Source organism: Gambusia affinis, linkage group LG19 (assembly GCF_019740435.1).
Source record: "Gambusia affinis linkage group LG19, SWU_Gaff_1.0, whole genome shotgun sequence".
Taxonomy (NCBI): domain Eukaryota; kingdom Metazoa; phylum Chordata; class Actinopteri; order Cyprinodontiformes; family Poeciliidae; genus Gambusia; species Gambusia affinis.
Genome location: NC_057886.1, coordinates 5,861,236 through 5,877,909, shown reverse-complemented (window position 1 = coordinate 5,877,909; position 16,674 = coordinate 5,861,236). Strand labels below are relative to the sequence as shown.

The window sequence follows — 16,674 nt, the reverse complement described above, 5'->3', positions numbered from 1 at the left end:
TAGTTTATTTGAAATGTCTAACAACAACTCACAGCTACTGGTATGGCTTCTGGGTCCTGATGCCCAGCTGCATTATCGGACTTGTCATTCTAGCAAAATGAGATATAAGAGTTGCATGATTTATATAACCATTAAATCTCTAAGATTTTATTTTCAATATTTCGCTTTTCACATAGATTTGGTGGCGGGGAAGGTCCTGGTCCCGCAAGGCATCTCGCAAAGTAGGCGAGTCACCTAAACGGGCAGACCTATGCCCTTTCAAAAATTCCTCTCGTATTGTGAACGAGGATACGGGCGTCACCCCGCATCGTTATTTTCCTTACTCATCAGTTTAAGGCATAACCAATGGAGCGTCGATTAGCAGCTCTAGACATCTTGCCATGGCGTTCTCAGTCAGGGTGCGGAATGAAGGCGACCGATTGGAGAGTAATTATGTTTGCACGAATATCTTGCAATAGGCGAAGTAATATTATTCAAAAGCAATGTACTCTGATAAACATAAAGCAATCTATTTGCCTAAAAAACGTATAAATGCATAAAAAGGGGGCGCAAAGCCTTGTGGGTAATTCGAATTCTTTTGGATTTCGTTGAGAGTAACCAATAACAGATTATAAAATAATAAAACGGTCAATTTTAATAATTAAAGGTACGGTATCCTTAATGTTAAAGTCCATGATGGTAAAATGAATAAAACTGCCAAGTCTAAACAAGAATTTAGTTTAGAGACTAAATTCAGAGACTCATTTTCGTCCTTTTTGGTCTAAAGCGGTGTCCATAATGATTGTCAAAAGCTTCTGTGACGCGCACGCTCAGAGGTTTTAGTGTATGAGAAAATGGCTGACGTCTCGTTGGATGAAGTTATACGGCGGCGCCGTATTAACCAAAAGCCTCCACCTAATCGGTACGTAAAATGCAGTTGAATTTTAAATTCAACTAATGAAGGATTTATGTAGCTTTTTGGTGCAAATGTGAAAGAATACCGTGAAAATAAAGGTGCAGTTCGCTAGCTGTTACGTGTGGCAACTACGGTATGCTACATGCTAAGCTAATTAGCAACCACTAGCAGGAGGCCTTTAGAAATTAAGCGTTTACGTTTGAAAAACACGACGTAGTCCAACGTGTTAACACCTAAATCTATTGGTGAGTGCAATAATAGCCCACTAGCTCATTATTGTGTCACGCCTACTTCGTGTTCTGCTTTTATCTTCTCTCCTTTCGGTTAGCTCTGCTAATATTTATTCCTTACGTCGAATTGTGATTATTCTACCACTTCTTGAACAAATGTGGCTCCCACAGGTTCTGCTCTGTTTGTATACGAGCTATATCAACAGTAATCGCTTTCTACAACGTAACCACTGTACACTGTTAATTTAAACAAAATCAAACTTAAATTACATCCAAACATTGCAGAAGTCAAGCAACCTGAATGTACATTACTAGCGCTGTTTTAGAAGGTAAAGTTAAGTACAAGAAAATTACGCTATATTTCAAAACGACATTTTTTTTTTTAACTTCTTATTTTTGCTGTTTTGGAAATATACATACATTCGACATTCACACTCCCTCCAGAAAAAATGTGCAGAGCATCTAATTGGACAAGAGCAATTAAATTAAAATGACAAATTTGGATAAGAAAATCTAAAACTTGAGTGGCGTGATTTGGTCTGGAGAAAATCTTGAATTAAAAGTATTTTTCCATGTCTGGATAAGCGATTGGTGTAGAGCAATATTTGTACTTGCAGATTTTATTCTTTATGTGATTGACCACGTAAATAAAATCACAACCTATGAACCTAAGCATACTTTATGTGTTGAACCAGACCTTTCATTTATTTGTCTTTTTGTCCGTTTTTTTATAATCTGTAAAGTCAAGACTGCAAAAAACCAGAAAAATATGTAATCACAGTTCTATTGCCGATCAGTGAGTTGATGTCGATTCCATCTGTCCCACATGCTTTCTTTTTTCTTTTCTTTGTTTTTGATTAGTAAATTGTCCCAACCACCCCCTTTGTCAGTCAGTGCATCTCTTTGTTTTTCTTTCCAGCTGCTAGTTTTTCTCTTAGATTTACATAATGTTTGTGTCCATTAGGCCCGTGTTCGGACGGCTTGGGACGGGAGATGGAAAAAATTTCGACGCCAGGCAAAAAATCGGGCAGAACGATGCAAGGCAACGCCTAGGAGGAGGACTTGGAGGAGGAGGAGCAGGTAAGGGGTTATCGTGCCTCCGAGTCTAAACAACAAGGCGAACAGCCAAAGATTTAAGATTTCCATCTCTGCCCAGGTTTCCAAGTGAAGGACGCCAGAGAGAAGCTGGTCCAGAAAGACGCTCGGTTCAAAATCCGCGGCAGGGGAGGGGCGGCGGCGGCGGCGGGAGGCGTGCAGGACGCCCGGCAAATGATCAACTCGCGCAAGCAGGGGCAGAGTCAGAGTCAGTTCGGCTCCTTTGCGCAGACCACACTAAAGGCGGCGATCACGCAACAGCTGCAAAGCAAGACCGCCGTACCGCAGATCCAAATCCAAACCGGCAACAACCTCGCCAGTGCAAACGCCAGGCAGTTCACAACTACCATACAAGGACTGATTCCCCACGTCAGCGCGACACCGCAGCTGAGCAATAGCGTTCGGGTAATGGACGCCCGCGACAGGCTGAGCCTCAAGAGGAGCATCGGAGGAACACAGACACAAACAGCTGCAGAGCCACCTCTAAAAATAACTAAGACCATCCAGGTGAGGATGCAGAAAGTTGTTTTTCTTTTTTTTTTCTGTCTTGTTTTGATTAATCCTAAAAGTGCACGATCAAGCTCTTTTAACGATCACCGACTCGCTTTTCAGCAACGTCCAGCTGTGACTTTAGGGGGAATCCGTGCGATGACGCAGGTACGTCTGTTTTCATTTTTCGACAATACAAGATTTTCTTTATCTCCAGCGTCGGTTACGGCTGTAAAATGTGCTGCTTAACGAATAAATCTGTTCCTCTCAGCCGGCCGTAAGTAACCTCGACAGCATCGCCAGCAAACAAATAAAGATAACGACCGCCAACAACATGCTGCAGTCCCGGGTGAGACGGTCTTGCAGTTCCTTAAACTTTTCAATGAAGCGTTTTGATACGTCACCTGGTTCCCACAGAAGCAATAATCACAGAAACCCCTTCACACAGGCTGGCCCTGCAGGGTCCATGTTCTCCATGACGGCCCCCATCACTAAGGTGGTTAAAAATGATGCCTACACGGCCCCGCGGCCCCCGGTCCCCGTGGCCCCCACCCGGCCCACCACCAGCACGGCGGCCGCTCGTTCCTCTGCTGCAGCGTTGCAGCCCGTGTCCAGGACTCTGCAGCAGAGCGCGGCGGAGACCAGCACCGCAGCACCAACTCCTCCTCAGGTACCAACTGCAGCTGGCGTCCACATGACTGTTCTCATCCTCCTCTGACTTGTCTTCACTTTACCAATTTAAGTTTCCTTTGGGGGAGAAAAATCTGTGTATAATGATTAAGTTGCAACAAACATTGCATCAAGTGTGTTTTGTTTCCTCTATAACAAAGTGGATCCCTGCAAGTCTAGCTAGATTACCACGGTAACAGAGGCGGTTTTTATTTTACATCTCCCTAAGAATGAGGAAGAAAAAAAAAACCCTAGACATTTGTTCAAAAGTTATTGAATTATCCCGATTGATTAAATATCTTGTTACAGTGAAATCATTCCTTGACTGCTGCACATTCAGATTTGGATCTTAATAGAATTTAATTTTTCTTTTATTCACAAACCTTTGCAGTCCAGTGTCTAATGGACATCTTGCTTACTTATTGTCGTTCTTTAACAGTGTTATCTTTTGAGAGTGGTGGCTGCCGCTTATTTCGTGTACAAACAGCAACAGAAGGAGGAAGGACGGTGCTGTGATTCCTAATTCAACTTGCAGTTTAATAAAACTCTCTCTCTCTACAACTCTATGTTAAGGTCGCATAAACTTAGGGAGTAGGTAAGTTGTAAACAGTTTTTTTTCTGTCTTTTTAGCCTGCATTCAGCCCCTTGGAGGGGACTAAAATAACGGTGAGCAACCTTCATCCGCGGGTTAGCGAGGAGGACATAATGGTGAGTCCATCCCTCTTGTTTGTTTTTCCCTGCGGTCTCTTCTGTTTGTTGTCCTCTAACGTGCTCAGCGCGGCTCTCCTGCTCGTTTTGTCCAAAAAGGAACTGTTCTGCGTGTGCGGCGCTTTGAAGCGAGCGCGCCTGGTAAAGGTGGGCGTGGCCGAGGTGGTGTTTGTCCGTAAAGAGGACGCTGTCAGCGCATACAGGAAGTACAACACTCGCTGCTTGGATGGTGAGTGTAATAGAAACCCGTTGGTTCTAGAACTACTGCAGCCGGGATATTTGGGTTGAGTGGTTTTGTTTGTTCTCCTCTGCCAGGCCAACCCATGAAGTGCAACCTTCATATTCAAGGAACCGTCATCACCTCCGATCAGCCGATCCTGCTGTGAGTCGTCCACTTTACTAGAACTCTTCCTCTGCTGCATTCAGTCAGCAGTTTGACGTTTTCATGAGGTCCATTTTATCTGAAGTTAACATTTGTATTTGAGATCCTATTAAATTGATGTGTGTCAGACCTAAGGACGATTGGGTCTGTCACACCAACAAACTTTGCTGGACGATAAATTGCCCCAGAAGTTATTGCAATAAATGACGTTGTTGTTTCGAGGCACGTTTTCAAGTAATATAATAGCGATGGCATAATAATGCATAAACACTATTTCAAAGATCAATAAATAAAATAAAGATCTCATCAACTTTTAACACCGTTATTGGAAGGCATCTTAAATATCCAAATAAATGGAAAAACAACAAATAAAATAAATTATGAATTATCTGTAAACCACAAAGAGACTAAACTAATGGGCCAGACTGAAGACGTTTCTCGTACAGTTGTTGGTTAGAAGAAGAGAAAACCAAAAAACAAGTCATTTTTGAGCTTGCATTAACATATAGTGTGATTTATAATACTCCTAGAGAGTATTTGCTCAACCAACTAGGGGCTTCTTAACACAGCCATTCATTTTTAATTCAGGGTGTCAGAGTAAATGGAGTGAAATCAAAAGACAAGCCAAACTATTCAGATTAAAAAATTTAGAAACTGTCGTATATCACAAAATTCCTGAACTAGCTCCTAAGTTTTCTCTAGAATTAAATGTGAATGTGTTGCTCCTGCTGAAAACAATCAAGTCGATGTAAATAGTCGTGCAGGTGGACGAAGACAAAGGGTCTGTTTTCTTTTTTTGTCCTACAGGAGACTCAGCGACACCCCGGGCGCTGGCAGCAGCAGCGGCGGCAGCGGCACGAAGAAAGACGGCCTGCCTCCCTCTCTGTCCCGTCCCAGCGGCCAGCGCGCCTCCTCTCAGCCCACGGCCGAAGTGGACCCCCAGACCATCCTAAAAGCTCTGTTCAAGTCCACCACACAGTCCACCTCCACCACCGAGGCGCCCAGCTCACAGACCACCGCCTTCCGCATCAAGATATAGAAGCGTCAAGATACAGGCAGCCTGCAGTCTCTGATGAAACTGGTTTTTACACATTTCATTTCATTTGAGTACTCGGAACAAGGGGGCAGCAGCGGGGGGGAATAAACGGCTGATCAGCATATTCTTCTGTTTTTGGTTTTGTGCAATCAGACGTTACCTGGACCAGAAGAAGAAGCTTCGATATTGTGAGTCGGCATAAAGAGGGAGTGTGGGCTGCGTTCTTTCTTGAAATCAATTATTCTAATTTTTTTTTTTTTTTTTTTTTTTTTTTTAACTCTGCAGTAACCTGCAGTTTCCAAAAGAGAATAATTGATTACCGAAGTTATTTTAAAGAATCAGCGCCATTTAAAGAAACGCACGCATATACTGGGTGTGTTTAGATATTAGGACGTCCGTCGCAGTTGGATCTATCCACTACAGGATATTTCTGGTTTCTTTAGCAGTCCCTCCCCACCCTCCCCTCCCCTCTCTGGGACCTATTGAATCCATAACAGTTCTGCTTGTAAAAACATAATTGCTACATGTAACACAGAAGCAGGAAGTAACCAGTACCATGTTTCCATTGGATTTCCAGTTTGTGTGGAATTCAGTGCTGTTTGTAACAAGTTTTTGTCCTGCTTGTTTAAGTTTTGGAGCAGAATTAAAAATAAATTTGTGGTAGTACGCGCTACATTCTGTTTATCAAATGACTGTAAATTACTTTTAGGTTGCTCTGTCAGTTGGGGTTGTCGTATCCGTTTGTGAAATGTTTCCATTAAATATTTAGCTTTGTAGATCTAGTCTGAAGGGTAACTTCTTTTTTGTTCTGTCGATTTGATCACAAAAAAAAAGCATGAAAATCTTCTAAAAACATGGAAAGAGGTTGCAGTTGAGTAGAAATATTCTAATATTGTACACTTATGCTTTTTAATATCTTTACATTTATAACCAGATGTCACAAAGATATGTATACAGTGCACCAGGGACACTTCCCATAAATATCCTCGCGTCATTTGACGTTTTATGTTGCACTCAAACACACGTGAATCAAAATCATTTTCGTTTTGGGCCGTATCAAAAGTCTCAATGTTCTCAGAATCTATCGATAGAAGCCATTAAACTGTTAAAATATCAATAAATATCTGCTGGTTTCAGCCTTCAATAAGTGTTCCTTAAAATGAAATAATAGAACACCTTTCCAGTTTATCCTGAATGGTTTTTGTTTCTTATCTTTAATCAAAATCACAGATTTTGTGGTGTTCAGAAATATTTGTAAGGATTTTTTTATCATATTGTATGACCTTAGACGTGACTTCTTATTAATCGCCGCATCGATCACAGACTGCGACTTTACAAAAAGTAAAGCCGACGCAGCAGTCAACTTTAAATACTTTTGGACAGTTTTTAGAAAAAAATTGCAGTAATACATGGGGGTGGGGGGCAAACTCAAATTTGGCCCCCGGGCCTTGAGTTTGACACATGAAGCATAAAGCGACAAAAGCTGAATTATGTGATGTCATCGTACCACATCCATGGTTTTAACAACTTACAACATTGAGGAGTGCTATTTAAACTCCCCTCACCCCCATTTTATAAGTTTTGTTACATCAGAAATATATATCTAACCCACAGAAGTCACACCAACACCTCAGGACAATTTAGAGAGCCCAATTAGCCTAGCAATCATGTTTTTGGGCTGAAGAAGGAAGCTGGAGTGTCCAGAGAGAACCGTGAGGTAAGAAAACATCCCAAAAAAAACTCCTTGCTGCATTTTGACAGTTCTTCCAACTGTGCAACCCCACTTAGCATATTTGTCATCCAGAAAAGTAACAGAGTTTTTTCTTTTGAAATATTGAAAGAAATCCATCACAAAGTTTTTATGGTGTAACAGGAAGTCCAAAGTAAAAGTGAGGGATAGGAATAATATGAAACTGAAGAAACAATGTTTTGTTCTCATCATTTCTCACTCTAGATGGTTGGTGGAGGAATGTGCTCTAATTTCAAACCAAAAATGCCTCTTACGAGATGGCGGATAGGAGAAATGGACTCAAAATTACCAGGATGTCTCATTTTTTCAAACTTTAATCATCATCTCCAATTAGCACCGCCAAACAAGAGTCAATAAAAGAAGGAGATTATTGGCAGTGAGAATCTGACAAGGTCAGCGGTGTCAAAAGACATTTTCAGTTTACGCCACATCAAAAAATCTGAATGTTTTCAGATTTTTTAAAGGGCCGGTTGCTCCATATTGATAAAACCCATCAAATTGGTAGGATATCAATAAATAGCTTTTTCAGCAGTCGGTTCATTTCTTAAAATGAAATTATATTGAACATCTTTTCACACTGATCAGTTCATCCAGGTCTGTGCGGTTGTTTTCGTGTTTATATTTTTGGCAATCAAAATCACAGTTTGTTGTGATAATTTAGAAATATTTGTACGGAATTTTTGCAATATTTGCGCTAATATATGATGTTAAATGTGACCTTTTTTTTTGGACATCAAGTGAGCAGCAGCACTTAAACCCAAATTTTTTTGGGCTAATTTTGAGCAAAAAGATGAGGGTAAAATCAGAAAAAAAATATGGGGATTTCTTGATTTTCTGTGAATTTTGTGGAGTTTTGTTGAATTTCCCTAAAAATGTGGCACCATTTAAAGGAAATAAACAAGATTTCAAATGGTATAAAATTTGTTACTATTAATCTTACGAGAGTCTTAATGTCACAAAATATAGCTGTTAATGTTTGAGTATATCTGGACAAACGACACCTCATACATTTAACAATAAGTAAAACAAAACAACACAAAAAAAAACAGTTCAAGGCGAAACGTTGATGCGCTTCCGGTTGAAAGGTCACACAACATGGCGCCGTCTCAGAAGAAACATGCTACAAAACAGGCGTGTGTTACTCCTGAAGGATTTGCGGGTAACTATCGTTAATTTATTCACAGTTATCGAGTCCAGAAGGACAGTATTTAGATGTCTTCTTTAACCAATCCGTGTCTTGTTGTTTGAGTCAGTGTTTACGGACCAGTTTGATGGGAGTTGGTGCTTCCAGTTGCTGATTGTTTTGGTTCTCCTCCCGTCTCTCTGCAGTTCTGCCCTTACAGTTTAGCCCCGACAGCGCAGCGCGACATTCTCTGTACGTGAAGGAGCACAAAGTCCGAGCAGAGAAGACTTCCTACAGGCCGCTGGATCGGACTTTATTTGTGCTCAACATCCCTCCATACTGCTCACAGGTGAGGTGTTCCAGCTCCCAGCATTCAGTCTGGAGCAAAAACAGGCCTAGGGTTTTAGATATAACCAGAAAGGCTAACATTTTCCACTCCCCGTTTTTTTTTTTTTTTTTTTTTTTTTGTTTTGTTTTGTTCTTTAGAGTGTCACCAAAGATTTGTTCTCCCAGTTTGGCGATGTTGCTTCAGTAGAGCTGAGGGATGTCCCGGGTCCTTCTCAGGAGTCTGGACCCAAACTGCCCACGATCTTCAGACCAGCAGCCAAACAGGTCAGCCTGCAAGTTTTTCTATCTCTTCAGCTTCTGAGATTAAGAGCAGCCGAGTTCATTGTGTCTCCATTCATGTCCTCCAGGGTTTCAAAGTCGGCTACATTGTGTTTGAAAGCTCCTCCAGCATAACGGCAGCTAAATCCCATCCGCATGATGAACCTTTGGTGGTCAGCACAGAGCAGAAACCAGTGAAAACTGGAGTACAGAGTGAGCTGTCCTTCACATTTCACATTACGAACACACGCTGAATAGTTTCAACAGATTTTATGCGATGGGCGAATCCAAAACGGAAATGTGTTTGACTGTGAATGCAACAAAAAATTGTCATTTTAGGAGTTTTTCTGTAATATCCACAACAGGCTTTTGAAAGCAGCCAGCTTTAAATCATGCCACACATATTTCTTCACTTTCCTCATTTATAGATTCATTTTGTTCTCGAATTTTATTTATATATTTTTTTTTTCAGTTATCCTTTATTTAAGCAGGTAAGTTGTTTGAGAACAAGTTGTAATTCTGACACTACCCAGCCAGAAGAGCTCACTGTTGCCTTGGTGAAACGTGGGGATGCATTTCTGGTACACGTGACACGCGTGTGTTGATTGGTGCGTCTCCCCCATGACAGAATGGATCCAGCAGTACACAAAGTCCATCATCCACCCCGACAAACTGCAGCAGACGGTCGACTCGTTCATGCAGGACTACGACAAGCGGCAAGAAAAGGTAAAAGCGGCACAGCTCCTCCAATCGCCGTCCGAGCGACTTAAAAACCTGACGCTTCGTTTTTGTCGCAGGAGGCAGAGCGGCAGAGGCAGGAGGCTGAGAAGCGGCAGGAGGACGAGGAGGGCTGGGTGAAAGTCACGAGAGGCCACAAGGGCGCCAAGGCCCGCCCCCACAGCGAGGCCGCCAACCAGAGGACCCTGCAGAGGGAGGCGAGGAAGAAGAGGAGGAAGGAGCTGATGAACTTCTACACCTGGCAGCACAAGAACACGCAGAAAGAACGTGAGTCCGTCGTATTTTAATGGCGCCGAACTAAGGAAGCGCGTTGAGGTGGAGGAGTTGTTGAATCGTTTCTCCTTTAATCCGTTCCCAGATATCGCCGAGCTGAGGAGGAAGTTTGAGGAGGATAAACAGCGAATCGCTCTGATGAGAGCACAGAGGAAGTTCAAACCGTACTGAAGCAAACCGCTTTTGACTCAGTTCACTGCTTTTCTGTTCTTAGGTGAACCATATTCTTGGAATTTCATTAAATAAACCCGTTTGTATTTTCATGGCTGTCAAACTATCAGTAAGCAAGACTTTTGGGGATTTTTTTTTTTTAAATGAAGGATCGCAGCAAGTTGAAGAAACAGTAAAGCTTGTTATAGTGCGCAATCCTTGAATCACCCGTGGCAACCACTCAGCTGTGGACCCCCCCTTAAAACAAAAAAACACCTAGGTGGACCTAACTCCGCCTTTGAGGCACAACTCCTCCTCAGAGCTGCAGTTTCTGATCTCTTAATATACTTTTACAAAGTGTAGTAAAAGGAAAATGATGCAGTTCAATATGATGATCAAAAACCTGCATGTTTAGGATGAGTTCTATTAATTTTATGAATCCTGCTTCTTTACATAATTATTTCTAGAGGCTCCTCACCATGTGTTTGACATTCTGCTGGAGCTCGCTCTCTGATCTTAACTTTGACTTGCTTTTATCAACTCCAAACAACTCTTTATAGATGCCACATTTCTAAACCAATCCTTCTTGTTGTCAAGGAAACACATTAGCAGAAGAGTGCAGTGATGCAATTTGCTCACCCGTGGCAGGCTAGTGGATGTAGTGCCGAATCATGTTTGCATAAATCTATAAATCAGAGAAAAAGGAAAACTATATACACAGTTTTTCTATTCTAAAAGCTGTTTTTATCTTAAGCATTTTAGTTATGTCCTGCGTAATTGCAAATGGTACTTTATCTACGCCCAGATTGATTTATCCAGTTCATAACTGCCTTCGTACAACAATGGACACAATTAAGGTTCTTTGGATCAGATGCCTTTGAGATCTTAAACCCATTGCGTCAGAGTTTCTCACAAACCAGAAACCGTGTAAAATCTCATAACTGTAATTTTACGATTTTCATAATTGAAAACAAAATAGAAGCCCCAAGGCTGAAATAGTGTACAAAGCAAGAATGGAAATGTACTTTATTTTTAGACAAGCTGCAGAAGTTCATTTCCTCTTCTTCCCTAAATCCTCAAAAAACACGATTCAGAAGAGAAACTTAAACTTGGAGTGAAGTAACAAAAACAAACTCATTGCAAATAATAATGCAGATAAACGTATTCGGCTTATTTAAGGTCTCGCGCGTTGGCCCTCTGCTTGCAGCCGCATCTTTGGATGCTTGACCAAAGCGCAAACGGCAGGATCAGCAGCAGGGCAGCTCCAACGCCAGACAGAACATACGCCATCACTCTGAACACTAGGAAAGGAGGAGAAGAGCTGCATTATGATGCAATCATAAATAACATGCGGAGCGTTTTATTTGAAATATTTACCCTTGCTCAGTTTTCCACACTGAAGGTCATCCAGTTCTGCGTCTTCGTGGACCAGTTGAAGCGGGCCTACGGATACGAACTGGACCTGACGGGATGCAGGAGTGGTCTGCCTTCTCCGTCGCTCCGCATCCGATGCTGCGGAGGTACAACACAGTTAAAGAACAGAATATATATATATATATATATATATATATATATGAAAGTCATACTTACAGATGATAGTACAACGCTGGGCACAGTCAACATCTTCTGTGCAGATTTCCACCCAACAGTAGAAGTACATCTAAAAAGAGCCACATTCATTAGCATCGCTCGTATAGATGTGTAAAATAAGCTTATTGCAGTAACATTATCCCTCTCTAAATGTCCTTTAAAAGTGTATTTATATTTAGAGGGAATTAAATGATGTCAATTCAGCAGCGATGCACCTCATTCATCCTCTTAAAAAATTTTATTTACACTTTAGTATTTTTAACACTTCTAAAGGAAATTGACGATTTTCAACTAACATGACTAAGACTCACTTATTGTAGCCACGGGCCGCTAGTCTGGGCTAGCCATAGTTATCAAAATTAGGTGTCCGCACATCCTTAAAAAGCCTCACATTTGTGCCTCTAAAATTAAGGCCTTAAAAACATACAACAAAGTTGGCTTTAAATATACTAATTAAGACCTTAAGTTTTGTTGTGACAGTATTATTTAATCTCGCAGTTTGTTGTTTTTTCTTTTTTTGCTGGCCTATTCTCTCAGGCTAATATTTGAGTAGCAAACAGACATCTTCACTGTGTTCTGGCGGCTGAGGCTAACAACAACTAGCTGCTAAAATACCCTCAATAACCTTCTAGCTTGCCGGCTTTTTTTGCATCCATTACGGATAGGTGAAAATCTTTCCCCCGTTAGCTTTGACGACGATCATTGTTGGTTTATTTGCGTTGAAAAGCCATATGAGGCTAAGCGCACTCTGTGCTTGGACAATCAAAAGACCCCAAAATCTTTTAAGCTAGGCCATGTCGGGGTTAGGAGAGCTGAAACAGACCTCCGAAATTTCAGGATTTGCTATGTTTGATTGCAAAATCTCCCAATAATCCCCTGTATTGTGTTAAATTTAGTTTAAGGCAGCATCAAAAAGGTCTTATAGAGTTTTGTAAAGGCTAAGAGCATGCTAAAGCCAGTTTTAAAACAAAAATATCCAAAACTAAATGCGAGATTAGATTAGGGTACCTGTTCCACACTTGGTTTGCCGGTATCAGGGTCGAAGAAGGCAAAAGTCTTCACATCAAAGCGCCTGACCTGAGAGTAGGTGGTGGTCTTCCCCTGGTTGTCCACAGGGACAGAGCTTCTCATGGTGTCTAGAGGGTTAGGACATCTGTCCAGGGGAAAGAAAAAAACCCATTAACCATTCCACTTTGACATTCCAGCATGATTGTCAGATTGACACATTGTAGGCCCTACTAACCCATCATGGAGGAGGGTCCACACAGAGTGCTTAGACACGGGGTAGGCAAAGCAGTCTCGCACACGCAGCGAGAGCACAGGATCAGGGGACGGTGGGACGATGGAAATCTCCACATTCACCGTCTGACGCAGCGGAAGTTTTAGGGGAAGCCGATCTTCTGGGATAAAGTTGGTAAAGGAAGAATCTAGAAAGAAACCAAAGTAGGTCAGAAATGGGTTTTCAGCTGCTGAATCTGCAAAAAAAAATAAAAAATACAAATAAAGATTCTGGTACCTGTAGCCAATCTCATCTGCACCCTCATGGCTCCCCGTGCCACTACCGCCGGTGGATTGGTAACGGTATACCAAGACCTCAAGTCTTTTGCATGTTTCAGATCCGATTCTTCATATTCACATTCAACCTGCAGACTTAAAAACGACTCCAACATCTCATCAGCTCATTTATACCACCAGAAGAGAAGGAAAGGGTAAGCAATACCTGAAGGGTGAATGTCTTTTCCTCTTTTTGTTCTGCTCCTCCACTTCTACCTCATAAATCACCAGATTGCCAACTTTCTAGAAGAAAAAGCAAATACTATAGCCTCCATAAAAGGAGTCAGTTTGGACATTTAAAGTGAGAAACTATTTTAAACTAAAGCCAACATAAGTAGTGCTGAATTTTAAAGTGGAAGGAACAGGGTACATAGGAAAAGTCTGGCATTCAGTGCCACGGAAGCACATATGGCTGCAATATTAGCTGCCGATCTTGTGGGTTATGTCTAATAGCTTTACACAAATTGGATGGAGAGAATCTGAGCAACAGTTTTTTTTTTTTTTTTAGATCTGGACTCAATGTTTAGGGACATAGTCCTATTGGAAGATTTTTTTTTTTCCTGGAGCCTCTACCAGATTTTCCTCCAGGACCGTCCAGCATTTAGCTCCATCCATCCTTCCCATACAGTTCAACAGAGACGTTGGAGTTTGCGGATTACATATGATTGTTGTCCATTAAGACTGACGGGAGAAACGGTTTGAACTTCCTCCTTCTACATCGTTGGAAATGAACGTTGGGTATGAAATGAAACCAGGTTGAGGCGTGATGGGTTACCCTCATCTTCGCGCCGCAGTCCATGACTCCCATCTTGAAGACGGCAGTATCTGAAGTTGAGATTGCGGGCAAACAGTGAGGCTGATCCTTGACCACAAGGCTGCTGGGGTTGATGGGTGGATGGGTGTCCGTAGCCTTTACCGTGAACACAAAGTGTCCGTCCAGAGAACACGCTAAACAACAACAACAAAAAAACGCAACTCAGGGAAATAGTTTGGTAAAATATTACAATGGGGGGTTGTTTCTCTTTTGTATGCGCTACAATCTATTAGAGGTGAAATGTTCCTTGTACCGTCAAGTCTGTAGTAGCAGGCGGTAGACTGAGCGTCGTAGCAGCAACCCAAGTTTTGGCAGGCGCTGCTGGTGATGCGTTGGTGACCACAGTTTAAACGCAGGGACTCATCAGCGTGGCATTCACCCAGGGAAGCTGGAGAAGAAGCTAATAATAATCAAGCATTCAATGTTAAGATTTAATTTGCCTTTTTTTCCCCTTTTTTTAGAGCTTGCTTTTTCACATTTTTAAAAACACAAAAAATTCCAAGACATACAATATTAATTGCACTTTATCAGGTATTTATGGCACAGACTAACTCAAAGTGTGAGGAAGAAAAGAGCTGGGTTACTCCTAAGTACAACCGATCCAGTTTGTCGGGGAAAACTGTTCGCTTGAACACTAAACAGATTAGAGTGCGACAAGAAGAAAGTCATGTGGGAAGAATTTAACAGTATCCATTGGATCCTGTTGATGATTAGGTCAGAGGTCACTCACACGACATTGGCTGGGTTTTCTGACTGCTTCTCTTGATCAGAGGACAGCTGATGTTTACTCTGATCCACTGGTTCTCTCCTGTCAACTGGACCAGCAGTGGGATCACCACTTTGTTGCCCTGCAGAGGGAAAGGAGTCAAATATGCAATGCACAGAGGTTTTGGATTATACTTTCTTTACGTTTTATTTTTATAAATTAAAGTTTTACCTCTATCCTTGCATAGCAGCTGTCATATCTGCTGAAAAACGAGAGGTTCTGGTTCTTCTCTTTGCCCACCTTCACTCCACAGGACCCCTTAGAATGAATTAAAGGGACTCGAGCACCTGATACGTCTAAACGTCAACAAAGTAAACGCAATTAAGAGAGAGTATTTCCGGGGGGTGAAATAAAAGATGAATTAGAAATAACTTTGAGATATTTTAAACTAAATGACTGAAATGGGCAACAGTCGTGATCTCACCTCTGACATGCAGTTTATTCGTGACCAGCGGACCAAACACCGCTTTAATCCCACGGACTGAGCAGGTGACTGCAGGTAAAGCCATCTGTGCGTTTTGCACCCGCTTTTCCTTCCCCTGAGAGCTGGAGACGCAGCAACAGCGCTGCGCCATCAATATCAAAACTAAAGAAACCAGTCCGCCTTTCATGTAGTTGTAACTCATCTCCTTTTAATTTGTATAGTTGTTTTTATCTTTCTTTCTTGTCTCCGAGGTTCCCATGTGTTTGTGTGACTCTAAGTAAAGGTTACGCAACTCGTGGTAATTAGCGTTAATTAGTCCAGCGCTTGTTTCCTCCTCAATCAGAGGAGCAAAGAGCTTTATGTTTCCATCCTACCGACGTTTATTTGATGAAGTTCAGCCCGTCACGATTAATTATGTTTACCATCAGAACTGTAAAATGATATACTGAATAAATTCAGTATATTCCGTGGCGGAACGTTTTAAACGGCGCACAAACCTGCTAAGAAAAGAGGTTTACCAACTACTAAGTATTAAAACAGAAAGCTAACATGTCTGTGAAAATGAAGAAAAATAAAATAATAATTGTTATAATCATTTTTATTTGAATCAAAATTGGCAACTGTAGGCTACATCTAACACGTAGCATATGAAGATAAAAAAATTAGCACGAAAATTAGAACATTTACAATACAAAGCAAAAAGATAAGAAAAAATACACAAAGGATGGATATTTCAAAATGTGTCTTTCAGTATCAAAATAGCTTATTTGAACCAGCTTCGTGGACCAAATTTAGCTCCATACAATGTCGTACGTTTTAAGGAAAAAGGATCACTAAAAAAAATCCAAACAACTTATTTTCATCATTAACAGATAATATTGTCATGTGAAAACTTAATTACTTAATCTTAATGCCACGACACAGTTGGATCAAGTGTTCCGTCTAAGTCCCAAATTATTTACAAATACATTCAGAGAGAAGCTGTGAAATTATTTCCTTAGTTATTTTACAAAATGTCCTAGATTCATTTAAGTTATTTCTATATTTTTTTAATTAATTGGTTATATATATAAATATATTTGATTATTTAGAAGTAAACTTCCTTTTTGGCAACCAAGCACTTTGTTTTTAGTCCAGATCAATGGTCATTTAATATTTATAAAGACATCATTCCAATGAAACTGACAACAATTAACTACAGGACAATAAATTACATTTCTATTTTTTCTAGAATGTACATTTTATTACCTTTTTCATCCAAACTATTAATGCCAATACAATATCTTTTCTTAGTGGTGCATATATGACCCATTTCCGTTTGTTGCAACTTAACAAAACTGTGAATCATATTGAACTGTACAATATGATCAATATGATTCAAA

The 16,674-nt window shown here is 41.0% G+C and overlaps 3 protein-coding genes and 1 non-coding gene across 5 annotated transcripts; 2 read left to right on the top strand and 2 right to left on the bottom strand.

The window, feature by feature from the left end:
- Nucleotides 1–186: 186 nt before the first annotated feature.
- LOC122822647 lies at nucleotides 187–340 on the bottom strand. The gene has a single exon (XR_006369179.1). It is a non-coding gene; the product is annotated as a U12 minor spliceosomal RNA (small nuclear RNA).
- Nucleotides 341–784: 444 nt separating this feature from the next.
- Nucleotides 785–6,280, top strand: poldip3 (polymerase (DNA-directed), delta interacting protein 3). The gene is made up of 10 exons (XM_044100594.1): nucleotides 785–901; nucleotides 2,090–2,205; nucleotides 2,282–2,727; nucleotides 2,833–2,877; nucleotides 2,981–3,058; nucleotides 3,158–3,379; nucleotides 4,009–4,086; nucleotides 4,186–4,315; nucleotides 4,402–4,468; nucleotides 5,276–6,280. Exons 1-10 carry the CDS (start codon nucleotides 834–836, stop codon nucleotides 5,505–5,507), a joined length of 1,482 nt encoding a protein of 493 aa, XP_043956529.1. The 5' UTR covers nucleotides 785–833; the 3' UTR covers nucleotides 5,508–6,280.
- A 2,026-nt stretch (nucleotides 6,281–8,306) lies between these two features.
- Nucleotides 8,307–10,257, top strand: rrp7a (ribosomal RNA processing 7 homolog A). The gene is made up of 7 exons (XM_044100593.1): nucleotides 8,307–8,413; nucleotides 8,584–8,726; nucleotides 8,864–8,989; nucleotides 9,073–9,196; nucleotides 9,612–9,709; nucleotides 9,781–9,988; nucleotides 10,080–10,257. Exons 1-7 carry the CDS (start codon nucleotides 8,350–8,352, stop codon nucleotides 10,163–10,165), a joined length of 849 nt encoding a protein of 282 aa, XP_043956528.1. The 5' UTR covers nucleotides 8,307–8,349; the 3' UTR covers nucleotides 10,166–10,257.
- Nucleotides 10,258–11,140: 883 nt separating this feature from the next.
- Nucleotides 11,141–15,622, bottom strand: LOC122822146 (zona pellucida sperm-binding protein 4-like). 2 transcript variants are annotated; one of them, XM_044100590.1, is made up of 12 exons: nucleotides 15,293–15,622; nucleotides 15,040–15,164; nucleotides 14,833–14,950; nucleotides 14,356–14,502; nucleotides 14,064–14,236; nucleotides 13,455–13,531; nucleotides 13,251–13,384; nucleotides 12,978–13,161; nucleotides 12,743–12,887; nucleotides 11,735–11,804; nucleotides 11,522–11,656; nucleotides 11,141–11,445 (listed from the first exon to the last, which is right to left on the bottom strand). In XM_044100590.1, exons 1-12 carry the CDS (start codon nucleotides 15,492–15,494, stop codon nucleotides 11,315–11,317), a joined length of 1,641 nt encoding a protein of 546 aa, XP_043956525.1. In that variant the 5' UTR covers nucleotides 15,495–15,622; the 3' UTR covers nucleotides 11,141–11,314. The 2 variants fall into 2 exon arrangements, with proteins under 2 accessions (XP_043956525.1, XP_043956527.1); XM_044100592.1 differs by having other exon boundaries at nucleotides 14,356–14,490.
- Nucleotides 15,623–16,674: the final 1,052 nt, after the last annotated feature.